The sequence below is a fragment of the Jaculus jaculus genome, chromosome X, assembly GCF_020740685.1.
Source record: "Jaculus jaculus isolate mJacJac1 chromosome X, mJacJac1.mat.Y.cur, whole genome shotgun sequence".
NCBI classification, from domain to species: domain Eukaryota; kingdom Metazoa; phylum Chordata; class Mammalia; order Rodentia; family Dipodidae; genus Jaculus; species Jaculus jaculus.
This window is the reverse complement of record NC_059125.1, coordinates 114508565-114534972: the sequence shown is the minus strand read 5'-3', so window position 1 is coordinate 114534972 and position 26408 is coordinate 114508565. Positions and strand designations below refer to the sequence as shown.

The 26408-nt window shown below is 42.3% G+C and overlaps 1 protein-coding gene across 1 annotated transcript; it reads left to right on the top strand.

Annotated features, from left to right (window-relative positions):
• The first annotated feature begins 8965 nt into the window (after positions 1 to 8965).
• On the top strand, positions 8966 to 24836 carry Steep1 (STING1 ER exit protein 1). Its single transcript, XM_004672609.3, has 7 exons — positions 8966 to 9130; positions 9543 to 9660; positions 14546 to 14587; positions 17665 to 17803; positions 19190 to 19279; positions 19959 to 20051; positions 23749 to 24836. Exons 1-7 carry the CDS (start codon positions 9007 to 9009, stop codon positions 23809 to 23811), a joined length of 669 nt encoding a protein of 222 aa, XP_004672666.1. The 5' UTR covers positions 8966 to 9006; the 3' UTR covers positions 23812 to 24836.
• Positions 24837 to 26408: the final 1572 nt, after the last annotated feature.

Genomic DNA, 26408 nt, shown 5'->3' with positions numbered 1-26408 from the left:
GGGCGGGGGGGGGGCACAAAAGTTGCTTAGGTCACTAAACCCCAGCCTTGAAGACCAGCGGCGAGCGAGAGCAGGCCCGCGTAGTTCCGCGCAGGGGTGGGGGTGGAGGTGGAGGCCAGCCTGGGAACGCACGCAAGCCTGCTGGTGCTCACCGGGATTTAGTAGTTGAACGGCTCTGCCTCCACTTGGCAATTTTAAGAGGAACCCTGAGAAGTTTTCTTTTCTCATTTATTTATTTATTTACGTTTCAACTTTTTTGTTGTTGTTGTTTTTTGGTTTTTCAAGGTAGGGTCTGACTTTAGCCCAGGCTGACCTGGAATTCACTATGTAGCCCAGGCTGGTCTCGAACTTCTTGCCACTCGAGATGCTGGGATTAATAGGCATGCGCCAACCACGCCCAGCTCACTTTTTCACTTTAAAAAAAAACACTTTGGGGCTGGAGAGATGGCTTAGCGGATAAAATAAAATAAAATAAAACACTTTTAAAATTTTATTTAAGCCGGGCGTGGTGGCGCACGTCTTTAATCCCAGCACTCGGGAGGCAGAGGTAGGAGGATCGCCGTGAGTTCAAGGCCGCCCTGAGACTCCATAGTGAATTCCAGGTCAGCTTGAGCCAGAGTGAGACCCTACCTCGAAAAACCAAAAAAAAAAAAATTTTATTTAATTATTTTTTTTTTTTTTTTTTTTTTTTTTTGGTTTTTCGAGGTAGGGTCTCACTCTGGACCAGGCTGACCTGGAATTCACTATGGAGTCTCAGGGTGGCCTCGAACTCACAGGGATCCTCCTACCTCTGCCTCCCGAATGCTGGGATTAAAGGCGTGCCCCACCACTGCCGGCTTTAATTTTTTTTTTGTTTATTTTTATTTATTTATTTGAGAGCGACAGACAGAGAGAGAAAGAGGCAGAGAGAGAGGGAGAGAGAGAGAATGGGCGCGCCAGGGCCTCCAGCCACTGCAAACGAACTGCAGACGCGTGCCCCCCCCCTTGTGCATCTGGCTAACGAGGGTCCTGGGGAACCAAACCTCGAACCTGGGTCCTTAGGTTCCACAGGCAAACGCTTAACTGCTAACCCATCTCTCCAGCCCAATTTTATTTAATTATTATTATTTTTTGAGACTCAATGCCCAAACTGGCATTCACCTCTCTCTGTAACTAAGGATGCTTTTGAACTCCTTCACCTCCCAAGTATTGTGATAACGGGTTATGTGCCACCAAGCCTGGCTTTGTTTATATGTTATACTTTGGTGATTCTCTTTATAACATAGGTTGACCTCAAACTCTCTTTGTAACCCAGAGGCTGTCATTGAACTCACAGCAGTCTTCCTGCCTCAGCCTACTGAGAGCCAAAATTACACGAATGCAACAAGCCAGGCCCCTTTCTTTTTCTTTTTGTTTGTTTTCAAGGTAGAGTCTCAAGCCCATGCTGACCTGTAACTCTGTAGTCCCTGGCTGGCCTCGAACTCACAGCGATCCTCCTACCTATGCCTCTCCAGTGCTGGGATTAAAGGCATGCACCACCATACCTGGCTTCAGATCTTTCATTCTATTGTACTCTATGGCTGGGGTGGAAAAAAGAGGAAAGGGGAAGAGAGGAAGACTGGTAGTTCCAAAGAAGTGTGCAGAGGCAAACCAGTTCTCATAAAACAGCTTTGGACTGGAGAGATGGTTTAGTGGTTAAGGCGCTTGCCTGAAAAGCCAGAGGACCCAGATTCATTTCCCCAGGACCCACGTAAGCCAGATGCACAAGGGGGCACATGCGTTTGGAGTTCATTTGCAGCAGCTAGAGGCCCTGGCGTGCCCATCCTCTCTCTCTTTCTCTCTCTCTCTCTCCCCCCTTTCTCTCTTTCTCTCTGGCAAGTAAAAAAATAAAATAAAATATTTTTTTTAAAAGAAGGAGCTTCAGGGTGCACACCCTTGCAGGGGTAGGAGACTCCTGTGACTAGTTATAAAAAAAACCAAAAACACAGAAAAGCAGAATAAATGGATCTTGACTATGAAAAGGGAGTCTGGGTTTCTTTTCTGTGGGATGAGCGTGCACAAATCAACCCCAAAATTTAGACAGGTGATTCCCCACCAGGCAGAAAAAGATGGTGTTATGGGGAAAAGGGACAGGGCAAGAGCTTCAGGCAAATTAAACTGATTTTTTTTTAAACAGACTTTATCTTTTTTTACTTGCTCTAGACACTCACAATTTGTCTCTGGAACCACATTTCCCTTTGGCTATTCAGGCAGCTAGCTGTGGTTAGAAGCGTCCAAGGGGTGTGATTATCCGATGGCAGAGAATTGGAAGGACAGCAGATCTGAAGGGGAAAGCAATAGTAAGATGCACGTGGAAAAGCTGAAGGTTGCAGGGAAGGGTCGCTGTTAGTATGCAGACCTGCAGAAGCAAGAACAGATGGAAAGAAGAATGTTTAAAGGCAATTCAAAATAACTTAGAAGGCAGGCAAAATACACATTTAAGAATTATAGAAATTATGAGAAAGGCAGGCTCGAATTGTCATGAAGAGTTTTGAATGCCAATTAAGGGTTTCCCTTGGAAGGTAGTTGAGCAAGGAAGTGGTGTATCATTTGAGCTGTGCTAATCAGAGATTGGTCCCAAGAGAGCAGCCATGGAACTCAGGCTACAGAGGCTACAGGAGGTTAGAGATGCTAAACCAGGCAGGTCCATACCCTTCCCTAAGGCTATCAACGTCTTTGTTATGTTACCTATTCTATCTTTAAAGTCAGCAACACGGAATTTCTCCCCCATCAAATCTCTCTCACATTTTAATTATTTTTTTTTCCAGAGAGAGCCCAGTCCACTGTAGCCAATAAAGAAGGGGAGGTGAATGAATAGAACCTGGCAAAATGACTTAATGTGGGGGCCGCAGGGGGAGAAGAAGTCAAAAGTGCCTGATTTTTTTTGGGGGGGGGTTTCGAGGTAGGGTTTCACTTCAGCCCAGGCTGACCTGGAATTCACTATGTAGTCTCAGGGTGGCCTTGAACTCATGGCGATTCTCCTACCTCTGCCTCCAGAGTGCTGGGATTAAAGACGTGTGCCACCACACCCAGCAAGTGCCTGAATTTTTAAGCCTCGAGAAATGGAGATTTGATGGAGCCATTAACAGTATTAGGGTGTAAAGAGTTAAAGACAGGTTTCAGGCAAGTGCCTTAACTGCTGAGCCATTTCTTTAGCCCAAGGGCGGGTTTCAGAAAGGAAAATTTAAGTAGGGTTTCATGAGTTCGTGGGACTGATGAGTCATCCACATGAAGATGTGCAGAAGTTATCAGATATGCAGGAATTTGAATTCATCATGGAAGGTGGGAGGCACTTGACCATGATAATGTATTTAGCTGCTGCTTAACAACAAGCACCTTCATGGCCCACAATTTATGTCTCCCATTAATTCCAATATATTGGTTAATGCAAGTCTCCCTAATAGCATCATATTATGGTTGTGGTGGGAAGAAGGTATAAAAATAAATTTCAGAATACTTTTCATCTCATCTAGGAACTTGTAGTCCATTAATACACATATATGAAGTCAACAAAACTAAGATCTGCAAAAGCAAGTGTATTCACTTTCTATCACTGCTTAACAAATTGTAGGTCAAGTGATGTATTGGTGGTAAAGTGGTGAGCATAGCTGCCTTTCAAATTGTAGCTCCAGTTTAGTTTCTTGTGGTTCTGGATTGGAGGTCCTTACTTCATTACTAGCTATCATCAAATGGGGACCACTTCCACCTCCCAGAGGCCACTCACATTTCTTGCCATGTAACCTACTGCATTTCCAGTATTTCTTTCCCACTAGATCCCTCTCACACTTTTGAGTCTGTGTCTTCAGGTAGAGCACAGTCCATTTTTAAGAGCTTATCTGATTAGGGTGTGTCAGACCTGGAAAAATCCGTATCTTAAAATCATCTGGGCCGGAGAGATGCCTTAACGGTTAAGGCACTTGCCTGCAAAGCCAAATGACCTCGGTTCAATTCCCCAGGACCCACATAAGCCAGATGCACAAGGGGGTACATGCATCTGGAGTTCGTTTGCAGTGGCTGGAGGCCCTGGCGCACCCATTCTCTCTCTCTCTCTCTCTCTCTCTGCCTCTTTCTCTCTCTCACTCAAAAAATAAATACAATATATTTAAAAAATCATCTAATTTGAGACCTTTGTTGAATCTGCTAAATGGTCTAGGGTGTAGCTCAGGAGCTTGGTGGTAGAGTGCAGCTTAGCATGTGTGAGTCCTGTGTCCCATCCCCAGCACCACATTAAATTAAATAAAATCTGTTCAATTACTTCACAGTAAAATCTAGATCAGCGTTTGGTTGAGTAACTGGGCAAATAGGGCTGGAGAGGTGGCTTAGTAAGCGCTTGCCTGTGAAGCCTAAGGACCCCGGTTGGAGGCTCGGTTCCCCAGGTCCCACGTTAGCCAGATGCACAAGGGGGCGCACGCGTCTGGAGTTCATTTGCAGAGGCTGGAAGCCCTGGCGCGCCCATTCTCTCTCTCTCCCTCTATCTGTCTATCTCTCTGTGTCTGTCGCTCTCAAATAAATAAATAATTAATTTAAAAAAAACAAAAACACTTTAAAAAAATAACAGCAAATATATGTGGGTACACTAGGGTCCAGGAGCCTTTGGAGCGGATGACATCTTAGGATTCTGCCTACCATACCAATGGCAGGACATGCAGTTAGTGCATGTGAATCCCCCAGTGCTGAGCAATTGCATAACAGAAGAGGCACCCGTGTGGTGGGGTCAGAACAAGTTGACTTGAAATTAGTCCATTTTATTTTTTCTTTAAGAAGAACCCAAGCAGTTTATGTGAGGAGAACATCATTAACAAGGATGTGGTGCAAAGCTATATTCTGGAGAAGTGGGTAGATTAGCCTGGTTAATGGGGGTGATTCATCTGTTCCTTCTTTATACGTGTGTGGGGTGTGCACATGTATGCATGCGGAAGCTAGAGAACAACCTCTAATGTCATTCATCAGGTACACAGTCCACCTCTTTTTCTTTTCTTTTCTTTTTTCAAGGTAGGATTTCATTCTAGCCTAGACTGACCTGGAACTCACTATGTAGTCTCAGGGTGGCCTCGAAATCACGGTGATCCTCCTACCTCTGCCTCCCGAGTGCTGGGATTAAAGGCATGTGCCACCATGCCTGGCTCTCCACCTCTTTTTGTGACAAGGGCTCTCATTGGCCTGGAACTCCAATTAGGATAGTTTGTATGCCCAATGAGCCCCAGGGATCCATCTGTCTGCCTCCCTATTGCTGAGATTACAAGTGTGTACCACTATGACAGGCATTTTTTAAAAAAAATATTTATTTTTATTTATTTATTTGAGAGCGACAGATAGAAAGAGAGGCAGATAGAGAATGGGCGTGCCAGGGCCTCCAGCCACTGCAAAGGAACTCCAGCTGCGTTCGCCCCCTTATGCACGTGGCTAACGTGGGTCCTTGGGAATAGAACCTCCAACCGGGGTCCTTAGGCTTCACAGGCAAGCGCTTAACCGCTAAGCCATCTCTCCAGCCATATGACAGGCATTTTTAAGTAGATTTTGGGAATCAAACTCTGGTCTTCATCCTTGCAAGCAAACATTTCATTCATTGAGACATCTCTCCAATCCTTTTTGCTGTTGTTGAAACAGGGATTCCCTCAGTAGCCCAGGATGTTCTGAAAATAACTATGGAGCCTGGTATAGTCTTAAACTATACTAGATATAGTTTGGTAATACTTCTGTCTCAGCCGCAAGCGTGCTGAGATTAAAGGCTTGAGCCACTACATCTAGTTTGGGTAAAGAATAATGAGACTCAGCTTGGAAAGGTGAGAACGATGAAGTTGATTAAATGTCCCCAAATGCAAGGAAGGGGAATTCAGGCTTCATAAGGCAGCATTTATGAGAGTTTGAGCATGAGAAACACATATTGCATGTACAGAATTGAGAATCAGCATGTAAGCTGGGCCTGGCGACCGATGCCTCTTATTGCTGCACTGCAGGGGCTGAGGCAAGATCACAAGTTCAAAGCTAGTCTAGTCTATTTAGTGAGAGGGAAGGGGAGAGATAGAGAATATAGGACAGAAGTAAAAATAGGCAAATGGAGGGGGAGAGGGGAGGAAGGAAGGAGGAAGAGAAGGAGAGAGAGAGACAGAGTATTCAAGGAACTGGGCACTTTATGGTCTGGATATGAACACGAAATATATTAGAAGATATTATAGAACATTTAAATTTGTTATGGACATTTTTTAAACGCTTTCGCTTTCTTCCTTGAATCACATTATCAAGACAACTCAAGAACATGAGTCAAGCAGTTTGGAAGTCCCATGACTTCTCAGTCTAGGACTAGCATCCTCGGTTGTAGAATGGAATGGAATTGCAGGAACTGTGTACCCACATTCTTCGTTAGAAGCAGGGCTATCATAGCGAGCAGTAGCACAGAAAATTGCTTTCCAGCAAGACGATTTTCAAGCTAGAACACACTAACTATAGCACAGTTGGCCAAACATTCCTTTTGCCCCTATCTCACTTTGGCGTCTTGAAGAAATACCCTCTTCACAGGCTAGCACTCCACCCTGACTGAGAGCAGGGAGCATTTACTCTCATGGACTGAATTCAGTTCTGAATTTTGTTACAAACAGAAGCTGAGCTCTGGTGCGCCCTACCAGCAGCAGATCTACAGCTTAGCGGTGATCAGGTTGTGGTCAGAAATTTTTCTTATTTTGGTTTTTTGAGGTAGGGTCTCACTCTAACCCAGGCTGACCTCGAACTCACGGTGATCCCCCTACCTCAGCCTCCCGAGTGCTGGGATTAAAGGCGTGCACCACCATGCCCGGTGTGATCAGAACTTTTTAGAGCTCAGGCCAGAGATGAGAATATTTTTTTTTTTTTGAATGAGAAGATTCACCTTCAACACGTTACAAAGCACTAAATGATTTTTGAAAATAGCTTTTGTTATAGACTTGATAACTATTTCTTAATAAATTCAGCCTAAAATTACAGGACAAAAATAGTACTTAGATGTGATGCTTATACTGCTATAAAGTTATTTGATAACAACTAACTTGTTTTAATCACAAACGTCAGGTCACTTAATTGCTTTCTGTCTTACCAAAAGTAAAAACAAAAAGTCAAAGCTCGCATTCCTGTACAAATCTGCAAGGAATGTATTTCCTGAGCTAACTAACATTGCAGTTCCAGCCATGCTTTACAGACCATAATGCAAGTACAAAAGACATTTCTATATTCCAAAATCAATTTGACTGTACAAGTAAGGAGCTTCTATGTAGGCCTCCTTAGAAAATAATTAATCTGCAAAGCAGGGACATTCTAAAAGGCTAATGTCTTTGATTCCCTGCACTGAAATCAGCAAGAGAATAATCTAATGGAATTCTATATATGCCTTCTAACATATGAATATGCTAAATTAAAACCATTTATTTGTGGCTTGATACAGGTATATAGTACTGTGGAAATTTTTCAAAAATCAAATACATAACTCTTTTATTTTTGTTTATTTTTTGAATTTGTATTTCCTTATTTGAGAGAGAAAATGAGGCAGAGGAAGAGAGAGAGATGGAGAGAAAGAATGGGCATACCAGGGCCTCCAGCTACTGCAAATAAATACCAGATGCATGCGCCACCTTGTGCATCTGGCTGATGTGGGTCCTGGGGAATAGAATTTAGGTCCTTTGGCTTTGCAGGCAAGTGCCTTAACCACTAAGCCATCTCTACAGGTCATAACTCTTTAATTTAATTTAATTAATTTATTTATTTTTATTTTCGAGGTAGGGTCTTATTCTAGCCCAGGCTGACCTGAAATTAGTCTCAGCCTGGCCTTGAACTCACAGCAATCCTCCTTCTTCTGCCTCCCCAGTTCTGGGATTAATGGCATACACCACCCTGCCCAGAACTTACTAGTTTTTATGTCTGTCCAGTTTAAGTGGGTCTGGTTTACATTGGCGGTTTACTCACATCACCGTGAGTTCAAGGCCACCTTGAGACTACATAGTAAATTCCTGGTCAGCTTGAGCTAGAGTGAGACCCTACCTGGAAAAACAAAAAACAACCAAAAAAAAAAAAAAAAACACAAAAAAACCCAGATGCTTCTAAACTGTGTGTGGAGGCTCACACGTTTAATCTCAGAATTTGGGAGGCTGAGGTAGGAAAATAGCTGTGATTTCAAGGCCAGCAGGGAACTACAGAGTGAGTTCCAGGTCAGCTTGGGCTAAAGTGAGACTCTGCCTCAAAACAAACAAAACTGCTTTGGCTGATAGTGGTGGTACATGCTTTCAATCTCAGCCCTCAGGAATCAGAGGCAAGAAGATTGTGACTTTCAGGCCAGATTGGGCAACATAATGAAAGAGGGGGGGGGGGAGAGCAGAGAGGCATGGAGAGAAATAAATAGAGCTGAAGATGTAGCACATTGGCAGAGTGCTTCCTAGCACGTGCAGGAAACCTATGTTCAATTCCCAGTACAGGCAGAGGTAGGAGGATCGCGGTGAGTTCGAGGCCACCCTGGGACTCCATAGTGAATTCCAGGTCAGCCTTGGCTAGAATGAGACCCTACCTTGGAAAACCAAACCAAAACAAAACTAAACAACAACAACAACAAAAAACCTACTCCACTAGGTATTCATCCTGAATACCACCAGTAAAGTGAAAATCTTATTTAGAGGCACACCTAAAATCTGGGTTGTGTGTAATTTATAAGGCTTTGTTACAGCAAGTTTTACATATCTGTATATGCATAGAACTTCATGAGCGTATAGACTTATACATAAATAATTTAAATAATATCGATGGCGTCAAAACTAAAGCAGTGCCGACTAACACTAGCCCGAGGAGCTTCTGGCACCAGAGCCGCGCGCCCCCCCTGCATTTTAGCCTGATGGACTCGCCCGGAAGTCAGTAACAGAAGTGCTAACACGTGACCTGCGTGGCTGCTGAGCGAGACGGCGCGCGGGTGTCTGTGACGTCATCTAAGCGCGACTCTCCCTTTGCGTCGAATTTACTAGTTACTCCTCCTGCACTATGCCGAAAGTAGTGTCCCGGTCGGTAGTCTGCTCCGACACTCGAGACCGTGAGGAATATGACGATGGCGAGAAGCCTCTGCACGTCTATTACTGTTTGTGTGGCCAGATGGTCCTGGTCTTGGGTGAGTGGGGGAGAACTGGAGGGAGGCTTCAAGGAGCGAGATGTTGGCCTTCCGTTTTTTTTTTTTTTTGGTTTTTTTTTTTTTTTTTTTTGTACATAGGGTCTCATTAAGTTGCCCAGGTTAACCTTGAACTCACTCTTGTAGCCAAAAATTTGCCGGCGACCTGCCTCCTTCTCTCCCGAGTTGTAGGATGATGTGTGTGCAGCTACTGGGTCGTTCTCAAGATATCTTTTTTGGGGAGGGGGGAGTGGTTTTTTTTTGTTTATTTTTTGAGGTAGGGTCTCAACTCTACCCAGGGTGGCCTCGAACACCTCTGCCTCCCAAGTGCTGGTTTTAAAGATGTGTGCCACCACGCCCAGTTTAAGATATCTTTCAATGATTATAGTGACCTAATCTTTCTCCATTCCTTTAGATTGTCAGTTAGAGAAGTTACCCATGAGGCCCCGGGACCGATCTCGTGTGATTGATGCAGCCAAACATGCCCATAAGTTTTGCAACACAGAAGATGAGGAGACTATGTATCTTCGCCGGTGAGTGAGTGATGTTGTTTAGGATTTCACTGGTATACTGGGGTCTGTTTCTGAAGGTTGTAAATATCCTATCTGAGCCGGGCATGATGGCACATGCCTTTAATGCCAGCACTCGGAAGGCAGAGGTAGGAGGATTGCTGTGAGTTCAAGGCCACCCTGAGACTACGTATTAAATTCCAGGTCAGTCTGAGCTAGAGTGAGACCCTGCCTCGAAAAACCAAAAAAAACTTAAAAAACAAAAAAAGATTTACAGGTTTGAATGAAGTCATACGACCTGTAACCTTTTTGTTGTTGTTTTGTGGGGTTGGGGATGGAATCAAGAGCCTTGGGCTTGCTGAGTCAGTATTCTCCTATAAAGCTACATCACCATCCCCTCAATCTGTGATATTGTGCCAGGCACTGGACTAGGAACTGGATCTGTAGAACCTCATAGCTTAGTGAGGAAACTGGTCATTTATTGTAATGGGAAGAAATACTGATACTGTGAAAAATAGGGGTATGGTAAAACAGTCAGGAGTGGGTTATTTTACCTGTGTTGAGGTTAGGAAATGCATAGTAGAATTTGTAGTTGGCTTGAACTATGACTTCATCAAGTAGGGGAGAGGGATGAGAAACATTCCTGGTAGAGGGACTATGGAACTGTTAAAAGCATGAAAAATTGGAATTGTTTTTTGTGACCAGAGCATAGGTTACTGTTTAATAGGAAGAGGTTCATGCATACTGGGTGTAGACAGTAAAATGATGAAGTAGACAAGTTTGACCTTTATCTGAAGGCAATTAAGAGCTAGTTAATTTTTTTGGTTTTCAAGGTAGGATATTACTCTAGCCAAGGTTGACCTAGAACTCGCTTTGTAGTCTCAGGGTGGTCTTAAACTCACAGCAATCCTCCTAACTCTGCCTCCTGAGTGCTGGGATTAAAGGCGTGCACCACCATGTCTGGCTATCATTTTCAATTTTTATGCAGGAGAGTGACATAGTTATATCTGTTTCAGAGCTGGGCATGGCAGTGCATGCCTTTAATCCCTGAAGTAGGAGTATCTTTGCGAGTTTGAGCCCATCCTGGGCTATAGAGTGAGTTCCAAGTTAACCTGGGCTAGAGTGAGACCCTGCTTCAAAATCAAAAGAAAGAAGCCTGCCTGGCATGATGGAGCATGCCTTTAATCCCAGCACTGGAGAGGCAGATGTAGGAGGATCACTGTGAGTTCGAGGCCAGCATGGGACTACAGATTGAGTTCCAGGTCAGCCTGAGCTAGAGTGAGATCCTATCCTAAAAAAAAAAAAATCAAAAGAAAGAAAGGAAAGAGAGAAAAAGAAAAAAAATACATATGTTTTTAGATTTGATATTTATGGGTAATTGAAACTTGGGAAAGATGAAGTTACATAGAGTATAGAGCAAGGGCTGGGGATTTAGCAGTTGGCAAAATACTTGCCTAACATACAGGAAGCCCTGGGTTTGATCTTCAGCACTATATAAGACCTGGTAAGGTGATGCCTGCCTGTATGTAAACTCAGCATTTGAGAAGGAGATGAAGGCCGGAGGAGCTGAAATTTTGGGTCCATTCTTGGTTACATGAGAATTTGTCTCAAAAGAAAAGTATAAATGAAGAAAAGAAGATTGAAGATTTTAAAAAGTAGAGAAAAGAAGTAGAATAGAAAGAGAACATATCTAGTACTGTTGAGAACATTCAGTGTTTCAAGGTGTGTGTGGAAGACATGTGGGGTCACCACAAGTGCCAAATACGGAGAAATCAGCCATACCGAATTAAGTCCATTCATTTATTCAGTGAATATTTTCTGAGTTCCTGTTGTGTATCAGGTACTGGCTTAGATGTTTGGAATACACTATATTAGCATATTAGAGCTATAAAATTGGGTAGCTTTAAACAACAGAAATTAATGGTCTCATAGGCTAAAAGTCTGAAAGGTGTCAGAAGATCATGTTCACTCTGAAGGTTTTAGGGGAGGATCCTTCTTTGCTCCTTCTAATGTTGTGTGTTTTTTAATACTTTGTGTGTGTGTGCACGTGCATGGGTGTTTATGTGTGTGTATGATTGTATGTGTGAGTGCAGACTTATGTGCCACAGCAGACATATGGGGGTCAGAGGACAACTTTTGGGTAGACCCTCGCCTGTCCACGTCATTTGAAGCATGGCTTCTCACTCTGGATTCTGGGAAATTCTTTTGTCTCTGCTTCCTATCTCCTATCAGTATCAGTGTCAGCATGCTGGAGTTACAGAATCAAGCTATGGCTTCTAGATTTTTACATGATGTATGGTGATCAAACATGGGTACTCTAGTTTGAGAGGTGAATGCTTTTATCTGTTGAGTCATCAACTTCCTACCTGCCTTCTGGTTTTTGTTTGTTTGCTTGTTTGTTTTTTTTTTTTGGCCTTGGTGTTTCTTGGTTTATTAATGCATCAATACAGTATCTGCTTGCATCACTGTTGCGGCATTCTTCTTTGTTTTTTATTTTATTATTTAGTTAGTTTTGTGAAACAAGGACTTATGTAGCCCAGGCTGTGCTTGAACCCACTATGTAGCCAAGAATGGTCTTGAATTTCTGATCCTCCTATCTCCACCTGGAATTACAGAAGCCTGCACAACTTTCAGCTTTTAAGACAGGGTTTCATATAGCTAAGCTGGCCTTGAACTAACCATATACCTGAGGATGACCTTGAACTTCTGATCCTCCTGTCCCCATACCACCACACCCAATTTTTTTTTCTTTTTTCTTCTTTTTTTTTTTTTTTTTGGTTTTTTGAGGTAGGGTCTCACTCTAGCTCAGGCTGACCTAGAATTCACTATGTAGTCTCAGGGTGGCCTCTTACCTCTGCCTCCCAAGTGCTGGGATTAAAGGCATGCACTACAACGCCCAGCTCCCACACCCAATTTTTAAAAAATTTATTTATTTATTTACTTACTTAAGAGAGAGAATGGGTGCCCTGGGGCATCTATCCATTGCAAATGAATTGCAGACACACTCACCACCTAGTGCATCTGGCTTTATGTGGATGCTGTGGAATTGAACCTGGGTCTTTTGGCTTTGCAGGCAAGCACCTTAACCGCTAAGCCATCTTTAGCCCCACACCTAGCTTTATGTGGTGTTAGGAATCAAACCCACGGCTTCATGTACTAGGTAAGCACTCTACCAACTGAGCTATATTCCTAGCACTGGACATGAATTTAAAAAAGAATATTTATTCCTAAGTCTTTTTTTTTTTTTTTTTTTTTTTTTGGTTTGTCTTCTTTTGAGGTTGGGTCTCTCTCTAGCCCAGACTGACCTGGAATTTACTACTCTCAGGGTGGCCTTGATCTTATGGTGATCCTCCTACCTCTGCCTCCCTGTTCTTTTTTTTTTTTCCTTTAAATTTTTATTTATTTATTTGAGAGCAACAGACAGAGAAAGAGGTAAAGAGAGAGAGAGAATGGGCACGCCAGTTCCTCCAGCCACTGCAAACAAACTCCAGACACGTGCGCCCTCTTGTGCATCTGGCTAAGGTGAGTCCTGGGGTATTGAGCCTCGAACTAGGGTCCTTAGGCTTCACAGGCAAGCACTTAACTGCTAAGCCATCTCTCCAGCCCTATACCTTTAAATTTTGATGAGTGTGTGCACACACAAGTGTGGGTGTATTTGCCACAGTGTTGTAAATTTTCATGTCAGTCCTTACTTTCTATCTCATTTGAAGCAGGATTTCTCATTTTTCACTGCTTCAATCATGAGTTTCCAGGAACTTCTGTCTCCCCTTCCCTTCTGCCTGTAGGTACACTGAGACTACAGAAGCCACAGCTTATGGCTTTTATGTGGGACCTGGGGATCCAAACTCAGAATGACTAGTTACAGCGGTACACATCTTAATCCTGTACTTGGGAGGTAAATGCAGGAAACTGCTGTAATTGAGGAATAGTTGAGTCCAGTCCATTAAGGTTGGCCCCCTTCCCTTATGTGGTTTCATTTAGGGGTCATTGTGAAGCATAATTTTTTTTTTAATTCTTATCTTTTATTAGCATTTTCCATGATTATAAAAAAAATCCCATGTTAATTCCCTCCCCCCCCCACTTTCCCCTTTGAAATTCCATTGTGAAGCATAATTTTAAAATTGAGGGTAGCGGCAAGGGATATAGCTACATAATGGCCTAGCATTTGTATATAATCTACTCATATCTGCTTGTATATTATAAATCATCTTTATATTAATAATAATACCTAAACCAGAATTCCAGGACAGCCTGGGCTAGAGGGAGACCCTAACTTGACCCCCCCAAAAAAGTAAACCAATGTAAATACTATGTAAATTGTTTTAGTATTGTGTTGTCAAGGAAATAACGACAAGAGAAAAACTATGCATGTTCTGTGCTGATGCAACTTTTATATAGTATTTTCCATCCTTGGTTAATGGAATCTACAAATGCAGAACCCATGGGTATGGAGGGATCACTATGTAAGTGGCTGCTTCCATTATTGTGGTTGTTATTGTTGTTAAGACAAATCCCTTTCTCTCCTCTGATAGTGGCACCTGACTGCTATTGGATGCTCAATAAAAACTTGTGAATAAGGAAGCAATGCTGGAGTTTTAAGTATAATATGAGTTTAACTTAGCCAGTAGATATCTGAAATGAAAACTATTGAACTTTTAACATGAATTATGACAAATGAAGGGAAGAAATAGTGTGACTGATCAGTTACAAACATTGCTCCTAGCTGTTTTTTTTTTTTTTTTTTAATTTACTTACTTATTTTGGTTTTTCAAGGTAGGGTCTCCCTCTAGCTCACGCTGACCTAGGATTTACTATGTAGTGTTAGGGTGCCCTCAAACTTATGGCAGTCCTCCTACCTGTGCCTCCCAAGTGCCTAGCTGTTTATTTTTAACTTCTGCTTTCTCTGCAGACCTGAAGGCATTGAACGTCAGTACAGGAAAAAGTGTGCAAAGTAAGTATTAACAATGTGGGTTTCTCGAATCATAGGTAAGTTGAAATATGATGTGTAAGGGAAATAATTATTTATATGCAATTCTTGTTGGGTATCAGAGGCCTACAAGCCAAATACTAATATGTTTCTTAAAGAAATTAAAGTTGGGTTGGAGAGGGATGACTTACTGGTTAAAGGCACTTGCTTGCAAAGCCTTGACAGCCTGGGTTCAGTTATTACCCATGCAAATCCAGATGCACAAAGTGGCCCATGTGTCTGGAGTTTGTTTGCAATGGCAGAAGAAGGCCCTGGTGTACCTTTTCTGTTTCTCTTTCTCATAACAAATCCTCCCCCCTCTCTTTCCCTCTCCCTCTCCCAATATATATACTAAGTGAGGTAACCCAGGCCCAGAAAGCCAAGTGCCACATGTTCACCCTCATATGTGGATCCTAGCTACAGATGATTGGGCTTCTGCGGGAGAATGAAAATACTTAGTAGCAGAGGCCAGTAAGTTAAAAAGGAGACATAAAGGGAAGGGAAAGGAAGGGAGGAGGGTACTTAATAGGTTGATATTGTATATATGTAAGTAGAATGATTGAGATGGGGAGGGGATATGATGGAGAATGGAATTTCAAAGCGGAAAGTGGAGGGGGGGAGGGAGGGAATTACCATGGGAATTTTTTTTATAATCATGGAAAATGCTAATAAAAAAAATAAAATGAATTAAATTAAAAAAAAATTTTGTTCATTTTTATTTATTTGAGAGTGACAGAGAGAGAGAGAGAATGGGCGCACCAGGGCTTCCAGCCACTGCAAACGAACTCCAGATGAGTGCGCTCCCTTGTGCATCTGGCTAACATGGGTCCTGGGGAATCGAGCCTCGAACCAGGGTCCGTAGGCTTCACAGGCAAGCGCTTAACCGCTAAGCCATCTCTCCAGCCTGGGTTTCAAGCTTTTGTTTATTTTTATTTATTTATTTGACAGCGACAGACAGAGAGAGGAAGAGGCAGAGAGAGAGAGGGAGGGAGGGGGAGAGAGAGAGAGAGAGAGAGAGAATGGGCGTGCCAGGGCATCCAGCCTCTGCAAATGAACTCCAAACGCATGTGCCCCCTTGTGCACTTGGGTAATGTGAGTCCCGGGGAATCGAGCCTTGAACCGAGGTCCTTAGGCTTCACAGGCAAGCACTTAAACGCTAAGCTATCTCTCCAGCCTGGTTTCAAGCTTTTAATTCTACTAAGTACTAGGATTGCAGGCATGAGCCATTGTGCCAGGCAAAGAATGAGTATTTTTGTTGTTGTTTGTTTTTGGTTCTTTCTTCTTCTTCTTCTTCTTCTTTTTTTTTTTTTTTTTAAGTAGAGTCTCACTGCAGCCCAGGCTGACCTGGAATTCACTCTGTAGTTCCAGATTGGCCTGGAACTCACAGTGATCCTTTTACCTCTGCCTCTGCAATGTTGGGATGAAAGATATGCACCACCATGCCCAGTTTGAAAATGAGTTTTTAATGTGTACAAATTAATTAATTAATTTATTTTTGGAATTAGGGTCTCTCTCTCTCTAGCCTAGGTTGAACTGAAATTCACTCTGTAGTCCCAGTCTTGTCTTGATCACATGGTGATCCTCCTACCTCTGCCTCCTCAGTGCTGGGATTAAAGGCGCGCACCATCACATCTGGCCTGTTTTTCTTCTTCTTCTTTTTTTTTTTTTTTTTCCTTTTTTCGAAGGAGTGTTTCACTCTAGTCCAGACTGTCTTGGAACTCCCTCTGTAGCTACAGGATGGCTTTGAACTCACAATGATCCCCCTACCTTCAGCCTCCCTGTCTTCCTACCTTTAGTCTCCTGAGTGTTGGAATTAAAGGTGTGGACCATCATGCAAGCTAACATTGCAAAGTTTTAAAAATTGAGATGTGATATTCCTGGAATAAAATCTGGCCATATTATTGTTCAGTTTCATAAGTTTTGACAAAAGAATACAGCTATGGGCTGGAAATGTCTCAATGGTTAACAGTACTTGATTGTAAAACTTGATGGCCCAAGTTCGATTTCCCAGTATCTACGTGAAGAAGAGGGCAATGCCCATGCTCTCTCTGTTTCTCTCCTTTTCTCCTCTCTCCCAAGTAAATTAAAAGGAGAGGAACATTGGTACAAAAGCTATTTAAGCTCCAAGTTATACTGGATTGATGAAGTTGGTTTTATATTTTGTAGGTCTATTTTTTTTTAAGTTTTCCTTTTTATTTATTTATTTATTTGAGAGTGACAGACACAGAGAGAAAGACAGATAGAGGGAGAGAGAGGGAATGGGCGCACCAGGGCTTCCAGCCTCTGCAAACGAACTCCAGACGTGTGCGCCCCCTTGTGCATCTGGCTAATGTGGGACCTGGGGAACCGAGCCTCGAACCGGGGTCCTTAGGCTTCACAGGCAAGCGCTTAGACGCTAAGCCATCTCTCCAGCCCTTTTTTCAGTTTTTTGAGGTAGGGTCTCACTCTAGCCCAGGCTGACTTGGAATTCACTGTGTAGTTTCAGGGTGGTCTCAAATTTACAGCAATCCTCCTACCTCTGACTCCCAAGTGCTGGGATTAAACATGTATGCTACCATGCCTGGCTATTACTTTTTCAAGGTTAAAAGCTATAATGACAGCCAGCCAAAGAAAGTGATGATTATTACAGGGTTTGATCTGCCAAATACTGCAGTGTAGCCTTTACAGATTTTCTTGATGCTGCAAAGCAAAACAGGAACAAAAAATAGACAAAATGCCCAAGCCAGTTACCATGGCATATGGGAAGAATAGCAGCAGTTTGTGACCGCAAAGCCATCAGCCCATTAGTAACAACCAGCATTTCCAAACTTGTCCGGTGATAATAGTCTCATGAGATGGTGATTAAAACGGCAGACACTCAGGCCTCACCTGCTACATTTATTACATTAGAATCTTCTGGAAGGGATGTAGGATTCTGACTAGCAATTTCAATAAGTTCCCTGAACGAGTCTTATCAAGCTGTTTGGTATTCCTAGAGCGTAAGTCTACTTTGCAAATCACTCTTATCACTCTTTGGGGATTTGAAATGGAGGCCTTTCGGAGATTCACTTTGCTGCTTGCAGGTGTGGGCTGCCGCTCTTCTACCAGTCCCAGCCGAAGAATGCTCCTGTGACCTTCATTGTGGATGGAGCAGTAGTGAAATTTGGCCAGGGTTTTGGGAAAACAAATATATACACTCAGAAACAAGAGCCTCCTAAAAAGGTAATTATGACTGTAGGACACACAATGCTTGATATAGCTACAGAATTAGTCCCAAATTTGTATTTTATTATTTATTTTGTGGTATGAGGGGCAAGCCCTACTGAGCTGTATCCAGCCTCCAACTTTTTTTTTTCTTTGAGGCAGGGTCTCACTATACCCTACGCTGACCTGAAACTCCCTCTGTAGTCCCAGGCTAGCCTCGAACTCACAGTGACACTTCTACCTCTGCTTCCTGAATGCTGAGATTAAAGGTGTGCGCCACCATGTCCAGCTTAGCCTCCAACTTTTAAAATAAGGCATATTATTTGAGAAACTTCCCCTGTTTTTATTTTTTATTTATTTATTTATTTTTTTAAATTATTTATTTATTTATTTGAGAGTGACAGACACAGAGAGAAAGACAGAGGGAGGGAAAGAGAGAGAATGGGCACGCCAGGGCTTCCAGCCTCTGCAAACGAACTCCAGACGCGTGCGCCCCCTTGTGCATCTGGCTAACGTGGGACCTGGGGAACCGAGCCTCGAACTGGGGTCCTTAGGCTTCACAGGCAAGCGCTTAACCGCTAAGCCATCTCTCCAGCCGTTTATTTTTTTTTTAAGGTAGGGTCTCGCACTATATCAGGCTGACCTGGAATTCACCACACCTGACAAAATAGAAATTTTTTTAATAAAATTTTCATCCACAAAAGGAAGTTTGGCCAGGTGTGGTGGCACATGCCTTTAATCCTAGCACTCGGGAGGCAGAGGTAGGAGGATTGCAGTGAGTTCGAAGCCACCCTGAAACTACATAGTGAATTCCAGGTCAGCCTGAGCTAGTGAGACTATACCTTGAAAAACCAAAAAGAAAAAAAAGCAAAAAAAAATTTCAATTGTGTATATAGATGTTACAAAGCAGAAGCTACAAAATTATGACATTTGTTATTTGTCCTTTTTTTTTTTTTTTTTTCCAAGGTAGGGTCTCTCTCTAGCCCAGGCTGACCTGGGATTCACTATGTGGTCTCAGGGTGGCCTGGAACTCATGGTGATCTTCCTACCTCTGCTTCCCGAGTGCTGGGATTAAAGGTGTGTGGTTTTTTTTTTTTTTTTTTTTTTTTTTTTGGTATAGTTGCCTTGTAAGGTTATAATTTATATGATTTTTCTTTTATTCATTCAAGGTTTTCCTCTTTCTAACTGAAGAATTACACACGGAATGGGTTATGCTGATCTTTAAATATACTTATAAAAAACCTTTGATGGCAAATGTTAAAAAAAAAAACAAACAAACAGTGACACTTAGATAGCTTACCTCAAAGAGGCATGTGTCCCACCCACACCTTCAATCATGCATGCACACAGCTCATGATCCCTCTTGGGGTAAGCTGAGTCTGACTCCTTTTCCTGCTGCTCCAGGTGATGATGACCAAACGAACTAAAGATATGGGCAAGTTCAGCTCTGTTACTGTGTCTACCATTGATGAAGAGGAAGAAGAGATCGAGGCTGTAAGTACTTCTGCTCTCAAGAGAACTGGAACTGAGGGAGGGAAAGAAAAGGGGACTCCTGAGCCATAACCTCCATAGAGCAGAACAGTTAGAGACTTTGCTTTAAGACACTACCCTGATAGTAATAAACTATATGGTTCTGGTCTAGTGCCTGTTTTCCTGGATGTCAGGGACATCTGTAAAATGAGGACAAGGGTTTTGGGCCCCTCTCACCATTATAAAAACTGCTGGACTGAAGCCAGACCTGGTGGTTGGAGGCCTGTAATCCCAGCACTCCAGAGGTTGAGGCAGGAGGCTCACATCCTGTTCATGTCCTGCCTGGGCTCTGTAACCAGACCCTGTCTTTCAAATAAACAATTAATGAACTACTGGACTAAATAATTATAGATCCCTCCAGTCCAGCTCGGATGGTTTGAGTGTGTCTGCAGCAGCAGCAGCGGTTGCCTTTCTGGTACTTCAAAAGAATGCTTGTGGGACAGTGGTATTGATTCTTTTTATAGATGATCACGGTTGAAACCTGAACTCCTGTGGAGTATTAATGAGATGAAGAGTTGAAAGTGTGCAGAGACCTGCCATTTCAGTTTCGATTTCTTGACTTGAAGAGTATCCATTGCTGTAAGGTTTTGCCATATTTCCTGGTGAGAGTGCTGATCTCAGAGTGCTGCTTTTTCTCCTACAGAGGGAAGTTGCTGACTCTTATGCACAGAATGCCAAAGTGATTGAAAAACAACTGGAGCGCAAAGGCATGAGCAAGAGGAGACTGCAAGAGCTGGTGAGTAGTGTGGGAAGAAAGAGCGCAGGATTTCATTGTTTGGATTTCTTGCACTGAACCATCATACAGAGGCAGCGGGATCCTTTAGGAACCTACCTGGTGGGGGTTACTAGTATAGTAAACTGCCAGTTTCTCACTCCTGGCTGTGACTCTTGGTATATCCTGCTCTGCAATAGTGACTGCAGGGTCTAGTGTTTAGGCCCTAAATTATAGCACCTGCTAGATAGGCCTAACTAGGATGGTGTTTCAATCTGCTGCTTGTGGTCCAAGGTCAGAAGTTAAAGGTCAGGGTTTCTGGATGTTCTTCAAGAATGTAATGGTGTACTGAAGTGCTACTGCAATTTTACTTGTATTGGGGCTGGTCATTGCTTCATAAAGCACTGCTGAGTTTCGGCCTTATTCATGGGCTCGGCTTAGAGCACAGCACCTTAGTGTAGGATGGTGTCTATAATTGCGTAATTGCTTGTGATTTTTCATTAGCCTTAGAAACTACTGCATCGATAGGCTGGAGAGATGGCTTAGTGGTTAAGGCACTTGCCTGCAAAGCCAAAGGACCTAGGTTTGATTCCCCAGTACCCACATGAGCCAGATGCACAAAGTGGTGCATGCATCTAGAGTTCGTTTTCAGTGGCTAGAGGCCCTAGCACACCCATTCTTTCTCCCTCTTTCCCTTTCTTTTAAATAAATATATATAAAAGAAATTACTGCATTGATAACCTCAACATAACATATACTGTGGGGCTCTGGAACAGTTCAGTGGTTAAAGGCTCAGTTTGCAAGGCCTGCCAACTGGGGTTCAATTACTCAGCCACCCATGTAAGGTCAGATTAGTATTTATTTGCAACAGAAGGAGACCCTGGTATGTGTACATGCACAAGCATACCCAGAAATATCTTTCTTTTTAACCAGTTTTTTAGATTAGCATGCAAAGTACTGGGTTTTGTTATGGCATTTTTATACATATGTGTTATTACACTTTGTTTATACTTGTTTCCCTCCCCTACTGCCTTCTCCTATTTTAGTATATTTGTTGCCGAAGCAAGCACCTCCCTGCCTTCTCCTGTCCTCCCAGGCTCCTTTCTAGCTGGTTTCCTTCTCCCACATTGTCCTCTGTTTAGTTTTCTTTCCTTTTTCTTCTTTTCTTCCTTCTCTTTCCTTCTTCCCTTCCTTCCCTCTCTCCATCTCTCCCTCTTTACCTCCCTCTCTTTCCCTTCCTTCCTCCTGCCCCCTTCCCTCCCTCTTCTTTCTTTTTCTTTCTTTTTCTATCTTTGGAGGCAGGGTCTCAGTGTAGCCTACGCTATCCTAGAACTCACTCTGTACTTCCAGATTGGCCTCAAACTCATGGTGATACTCCTACCTCTGCCTCATTGAGTGCTGAGATTAAAGGCCACCACACCTAGCTTTTTTGTTTGTTTGATTTTGAAACATGGTCTCATGTAGCAAGCAGGCTGGTTTCACACTCACTATGTAGTTGAGGCTGGCCTTGAGTTCCTGATCTTCCTGTCTCTAGCTCCAAGGTTTTGGGATTACAGGCATTAGTCACAATACCCTGATCTCTATTCTGCTTTGTGTTTTGTTTTGATTTTTTTTTTTTTTGAGGTGAGTCTTGCTCTACCCTAGACTCACCTGAAATTCACTATGTAGTCTAAGGCTGGTCTTGAACTCACAGCAATCCTCCTACCTCTGTTTCCCTAGTTGTTAGATTAAAGGCATACATCACCATGCCTGGCTCTCCACTCTGCTTTTGTGTGTGTAGTATGTTTGTGTGTCTGTGTATGTGGTTTATGATTGCTTGTGCATGTGTGTGTGCAGATGTGCATATCCCATGCATATGTGTGGAAGTCAGGGGACATCAGGAGTCCTCTATGTTCTCTGCCTTGCTTTCTTTTTTTGAGAGAGAATTGGCATGCCAGGGCCTCAGCCACTGATATCGAATGCCAGATGCTTGTGCCATCTAGTGGACATGTGTGACCTTGCACTTTGTGTACTTGGCAAACATTGGATCTGGAAAGTTGAACATGGTTTGTTTGGCTTGGCAGGCAAGCACCTTAACCATTAAGCCATTTCTCCAGCCCTGCCTTGCTTTCTTGAGAGACAGTCTTGTAGAATTTGGAGCTCACCATATTTTGGCTAGACTGGCTGACCAGTGAATCCCAATGATCCTCTTGTCTCCACTCCCCTCAGCATTGGGGTTACAGGTGTGCACAGCCATGCTTGGCTTTTTGTGTGGGTGCTGGGGATCTGAACTTAGGTCCTCATATTTGCACAGTAAGGGCTCTTCTCCACTGAGCCATTTCCCTAGACCCTCCCCTTCTAGTTTCTTATCATATGTATATATTCTATTATCATCTTTTTCCTCCTCCCTAAGATCTCTTTCCTCCCCTTTCATGATTCCCAATCTGGTTTCATGACCTACACACACACATACCAAAAAAAAAAAAAAAGACACACATATACACATATAGTTATGTGTATTACTTTTTGTAAATATTTGCACGTGTGTATATGTGTGTGTATGCTCCTGAGTCTGCAGGTGAATGCCAGATGCATGCTCCACTTCGTGCATCAGATTTTTGTTTGTCTCTTTGTTTGTTTGTCTCACTCTGGCCCAGGCTGACCTGGAATTAACTTTGTAGTCTCAGGGTGGCCTTGAACTCATAGTGATCCTCCTAACTCTGTTTCCTGAGTGCTGGGATTAAAGGCGTACCCACCACATCCAAATTTTGCATCAGATTTTATGTGGAAACTGGGGAATACATATAAAAGAAAACAGGGATGTGTTCATGCCTTCTAATGAGTGTGGTGGTATTTCAGAGGTGTTGGGGCCTGGTTGCTGCTTTACCTTCCAGGCCTTAGTGATTGGAAGCAGTGCTTCTCAAACTTTCTAAGATGAAAGACCAGTGCTTTAAAAAAGAAAAACAAAAAATCCAGTTTTGTAGTTTGTAAAGTACAATAAGAATAAATTTGGTTTTATTTGTATTACTATATTTTTTTGTTACTACTCTGTCAGATTATTTTATAAGTTCCTAAATGTTTATTCTAAATTTATGTATGTACATTATATGGACTAATTACAAATAGTTCATGAGTCAGAGTTTTAAGTAGTACTGATCTGGTTCTGTTCTGCCAAGAATAGGATACCTGTGTGCTGTGGTAGTTATTCTCTCAGTCTTTGGGAAGTCATTGGGATCCCGGAATCCTGGCATCTATTGTCTTAGGCCAAAGCCTTGCATTTTCACCTACAAATGTGTATTGCCTACAGATAGCATTTTCTGTATGTGTTATAGCATCAACAAGTTTGGAAAGTCTTTGTTAGAGATGGATTAAGATTCTAAAACCACTCCTAGTTTGTATACTGAGCATGGAGGGAAAGTGTTTGGGACAGCTAGAATAAGCAAGGGATATTAAAAATTTCATGTGAAGGGCCAGAGAGATGGCTCAGTGGTTAAAGGTACTTGCTTGCAAAGCCTGCCAACCAGGGTTCAGTTCCCCAGTACTCACATAAAGCCAGATGCACAAAGTAGCACATGTGTCTGGAATTTGTTTGTAGTAGCAGAAGACCCTGGCATCCCCATTTTTTCACACTCTTTCTCTGTCTGTCATTGTCTTTGAAATCAATCAATCAATAAATAAAATAAGATTTTTAAAAAGTTTGTGAGATGTATGAGGGCATGCCTTTTTTTTCCTCTCTTTTCAGGCTGAACTGGAAGCCAAGAAAGCAAAAATGAAGGGGACATTGATTGACAACCAGTTCAAGTGAACAGGACCTTTCTCCAAGTCCAAGCTGGAGGCAAGCACCTTAGATCAAGAAGGAAAATAGCGTCTTGATCACATGAACTATTTATGTTCCAGGAGGTTTTACATCTTTTCTATTGGGTCTCTTCCATTCAATGAGTTGTGTTGTTTTTGTTGAAGTCTTTGATTCCACTTCACCTGCTTTTTTAGGAGGTGGATTTTTCTAAGTCTTTCTGTATAGAAGTTTTGTAATATTTTATTTGAGGTAGGATCTCATTACGTAGCCCAGAATGGCCTTGAACTTGTGATCCTTTTGCCTTACCCTCCCAAATGCTAGAATTATAGGAATACGCCACCATTTCTTGCCTCCATACACATTTTTGTCAATTTGATGTAAACTTCCTCAGCTATGTAGAAGCTTGTATGAATAGATCAGTGCTTGAGTGTCACTGGTTTCTAAAGTAGCTCCTTTGAGTCCTTCTTGAAAAGTATTATAGTATGTCATAGATGAAAGTGGCTGGTAGGAATCATATATTTATATATGATCAGTGAGTCAGTTCCTTCTAAGCTACTGTATCTTTTTCTTTAGCATTTTTCTTAGCATTGGCTGTGGTTTCATCTTTCTTCTGTCAGTAGGTATCAGTTAAAAGCCAGAATTTGCCAGGCGTAGTAGTGCATGCTTTTGATCCTAGCACTTGGGAGGCAGAGATAGGATTGCCATGCTTTTGAGGCCAGCCTGAGACTACATAGTGAATTCCAGGTCAGTCTAGGCCTGAATGAGACCCTACCTTGATAAACAAACAAACAAAAAACCTGCATAAAGCATTCTTTACTGAAAATGTTAGATGGCCATGCCATTATCAGACTTAATGTGGCTGGGAGGTAGAGTTCAGTGCTGGGGTTTCTGGTAAGCACATGTGAAGCCATCCCCAACAGCAAAAAAAAAAAAAAAAAAAAGGGCAAAAGCAGATTACATGGGTGGGATAGCTGTAATCTGAATTAGAGTTTTACTAAGTAACCCAAAGGAGTCATCCTCTAGTCCGTCAGCAAGAAGTACTCAGTGTGGATATACATGTGGTAGGTATTAGTAAGATAAAATTATTCTGTTGGGTGTCTTTTGAGTGGTTTAAATGATGTCAATATCCATATGTTCATTTTCATATTTTTATCTGTTCACCTGTATCACAAGGTATGGAGGAGACATGAAGCATGTGATCTATAATGGGTTGTACTTTGTAAGTGCCCAAGGTTTGTTTGCGATGTGCTGCTAGAAATAGTTTTGTGGCATATTTCTGATTTCCTTATTTGCAGGGAAAAGTAGGCTAGAGTAGGGGTAGAGGTGAGCTAGCAAGAACTGGGCCAAAGAGGGGTAGGCACTCTGGAAAGGCCCAGAGCAGGGCTGTGTTACCATCGTCTCCTGCCGCCAATGTGATTTTTGCAGCCAAGTCTTTCCTGTTCTAATCCTGAAGCATAATTACCATGTGTAGATGACCAACTATAGCTGACTCCCGGTTTCTCAACCTCACCTCCAGCCCTCTGCCTGTGCTCCACTTTATCCCTAAGCTGCCATGACCAGAATGTGGGTGTACCTACACCACCTCTGAAAGCCTCCTATGGTGCTGGTACCTTATGTTCACTCCCTGTACATGTTTTAGCATTTGTTTTAAATTTAAAGAGCTGACTAGAGAGATGGCTTAGCGGTTAAGTGCTTGCCTGTGAAGCTTAAGGATCCCAGTTCGAGGCTTGATTCTCTAGTACCTATGTAAGCCAGATGCATAAGGGGTTGCATGCATCTCGAGTTCATTTGCAGTGGCTCTCTCTCTCTCAAATAAATAAATAAATAAAAATAAACAAAAAATTTGTTTTAAATATAAAGAGTTATTATTTTATTAACAGTAAGGAAACATAGCAGTAGTAATAGTTGGTATACTTCATTGAGTACTTAATTTGTGTCAGATACTGTGAAGAGCAATTTAAAAGTATTATCTTACTGTTAACAATATGACAGTCTTATGAGAGGTTTAACTGTTGTCTTCCCTATCCTACAGTTGAATTCTCTGAAGCCCAGACTTTAGGTTTCCCAAATTCGTGTAGCCAGTAATTGAGAAAGCCAAAAATCTGACTTTAAAACTTGAGCTCGAAAAACAAAACAAAAACTTGAGCTCTTTACTATTCTGAACTGTATTGTTGAGATCAGAACACAATTGCATTTTGACAAACCAAGTAAAGTATAATGTGAAAATACTTGGGTAGAGTACCCCCTATAGCAATTCTATGGTGCCATTTCTAAATATTCTTTTTTTTAATTTAATTTAATTTTTTATCTTTTCACAATTTTTATTAACATTTTCCATGATTATAAAAAATACCCCATGGTAATACCCTCCCCCCCCACACCATTTCTAAATATTAAAATATTTACCCTTAGATACTTAACCGTTTTATTTTATTTTATTTATTTATTTGAGAGAAAAAAAGGAGAGAGAAGAAGAGAGAGAATGGGCACACCAGGGCCTCCAGCCACTGCAAATGAACTCCAGATGCATGTTACTTTGTGCATCTACTTACATGGGTCCTGGGGAATCAAACCAAAGTCCTTTGGCTTTGCAGGCAAGTGCCTTA

Bases quoted from the DNA above. Each gene is read 5' to 3' on its own strand.
- Steep1 (XM_004672609.3), top strand. From the start codon at position 9,007: ATGCCGAAAGTAGTGTCCCGGTCGGTAGTCTGCTCCGACACTCGAGAC. The intron at 9,131-9,542 runs GTGAGTGGGGGA...CCATTCCTTTAG, and splicing joins CCAGATGGTCCTGGTCTTGG to ATTGTCAGTTAGAGAAGTTA. The intron at 20,052-23,748 runs GTGAGTAGTGTG...CTCTCTTTTCAG, and splicing joins AGAGGAGACTGCAAGAGCTG to GCTGAACTGGAAGCCAAGAA.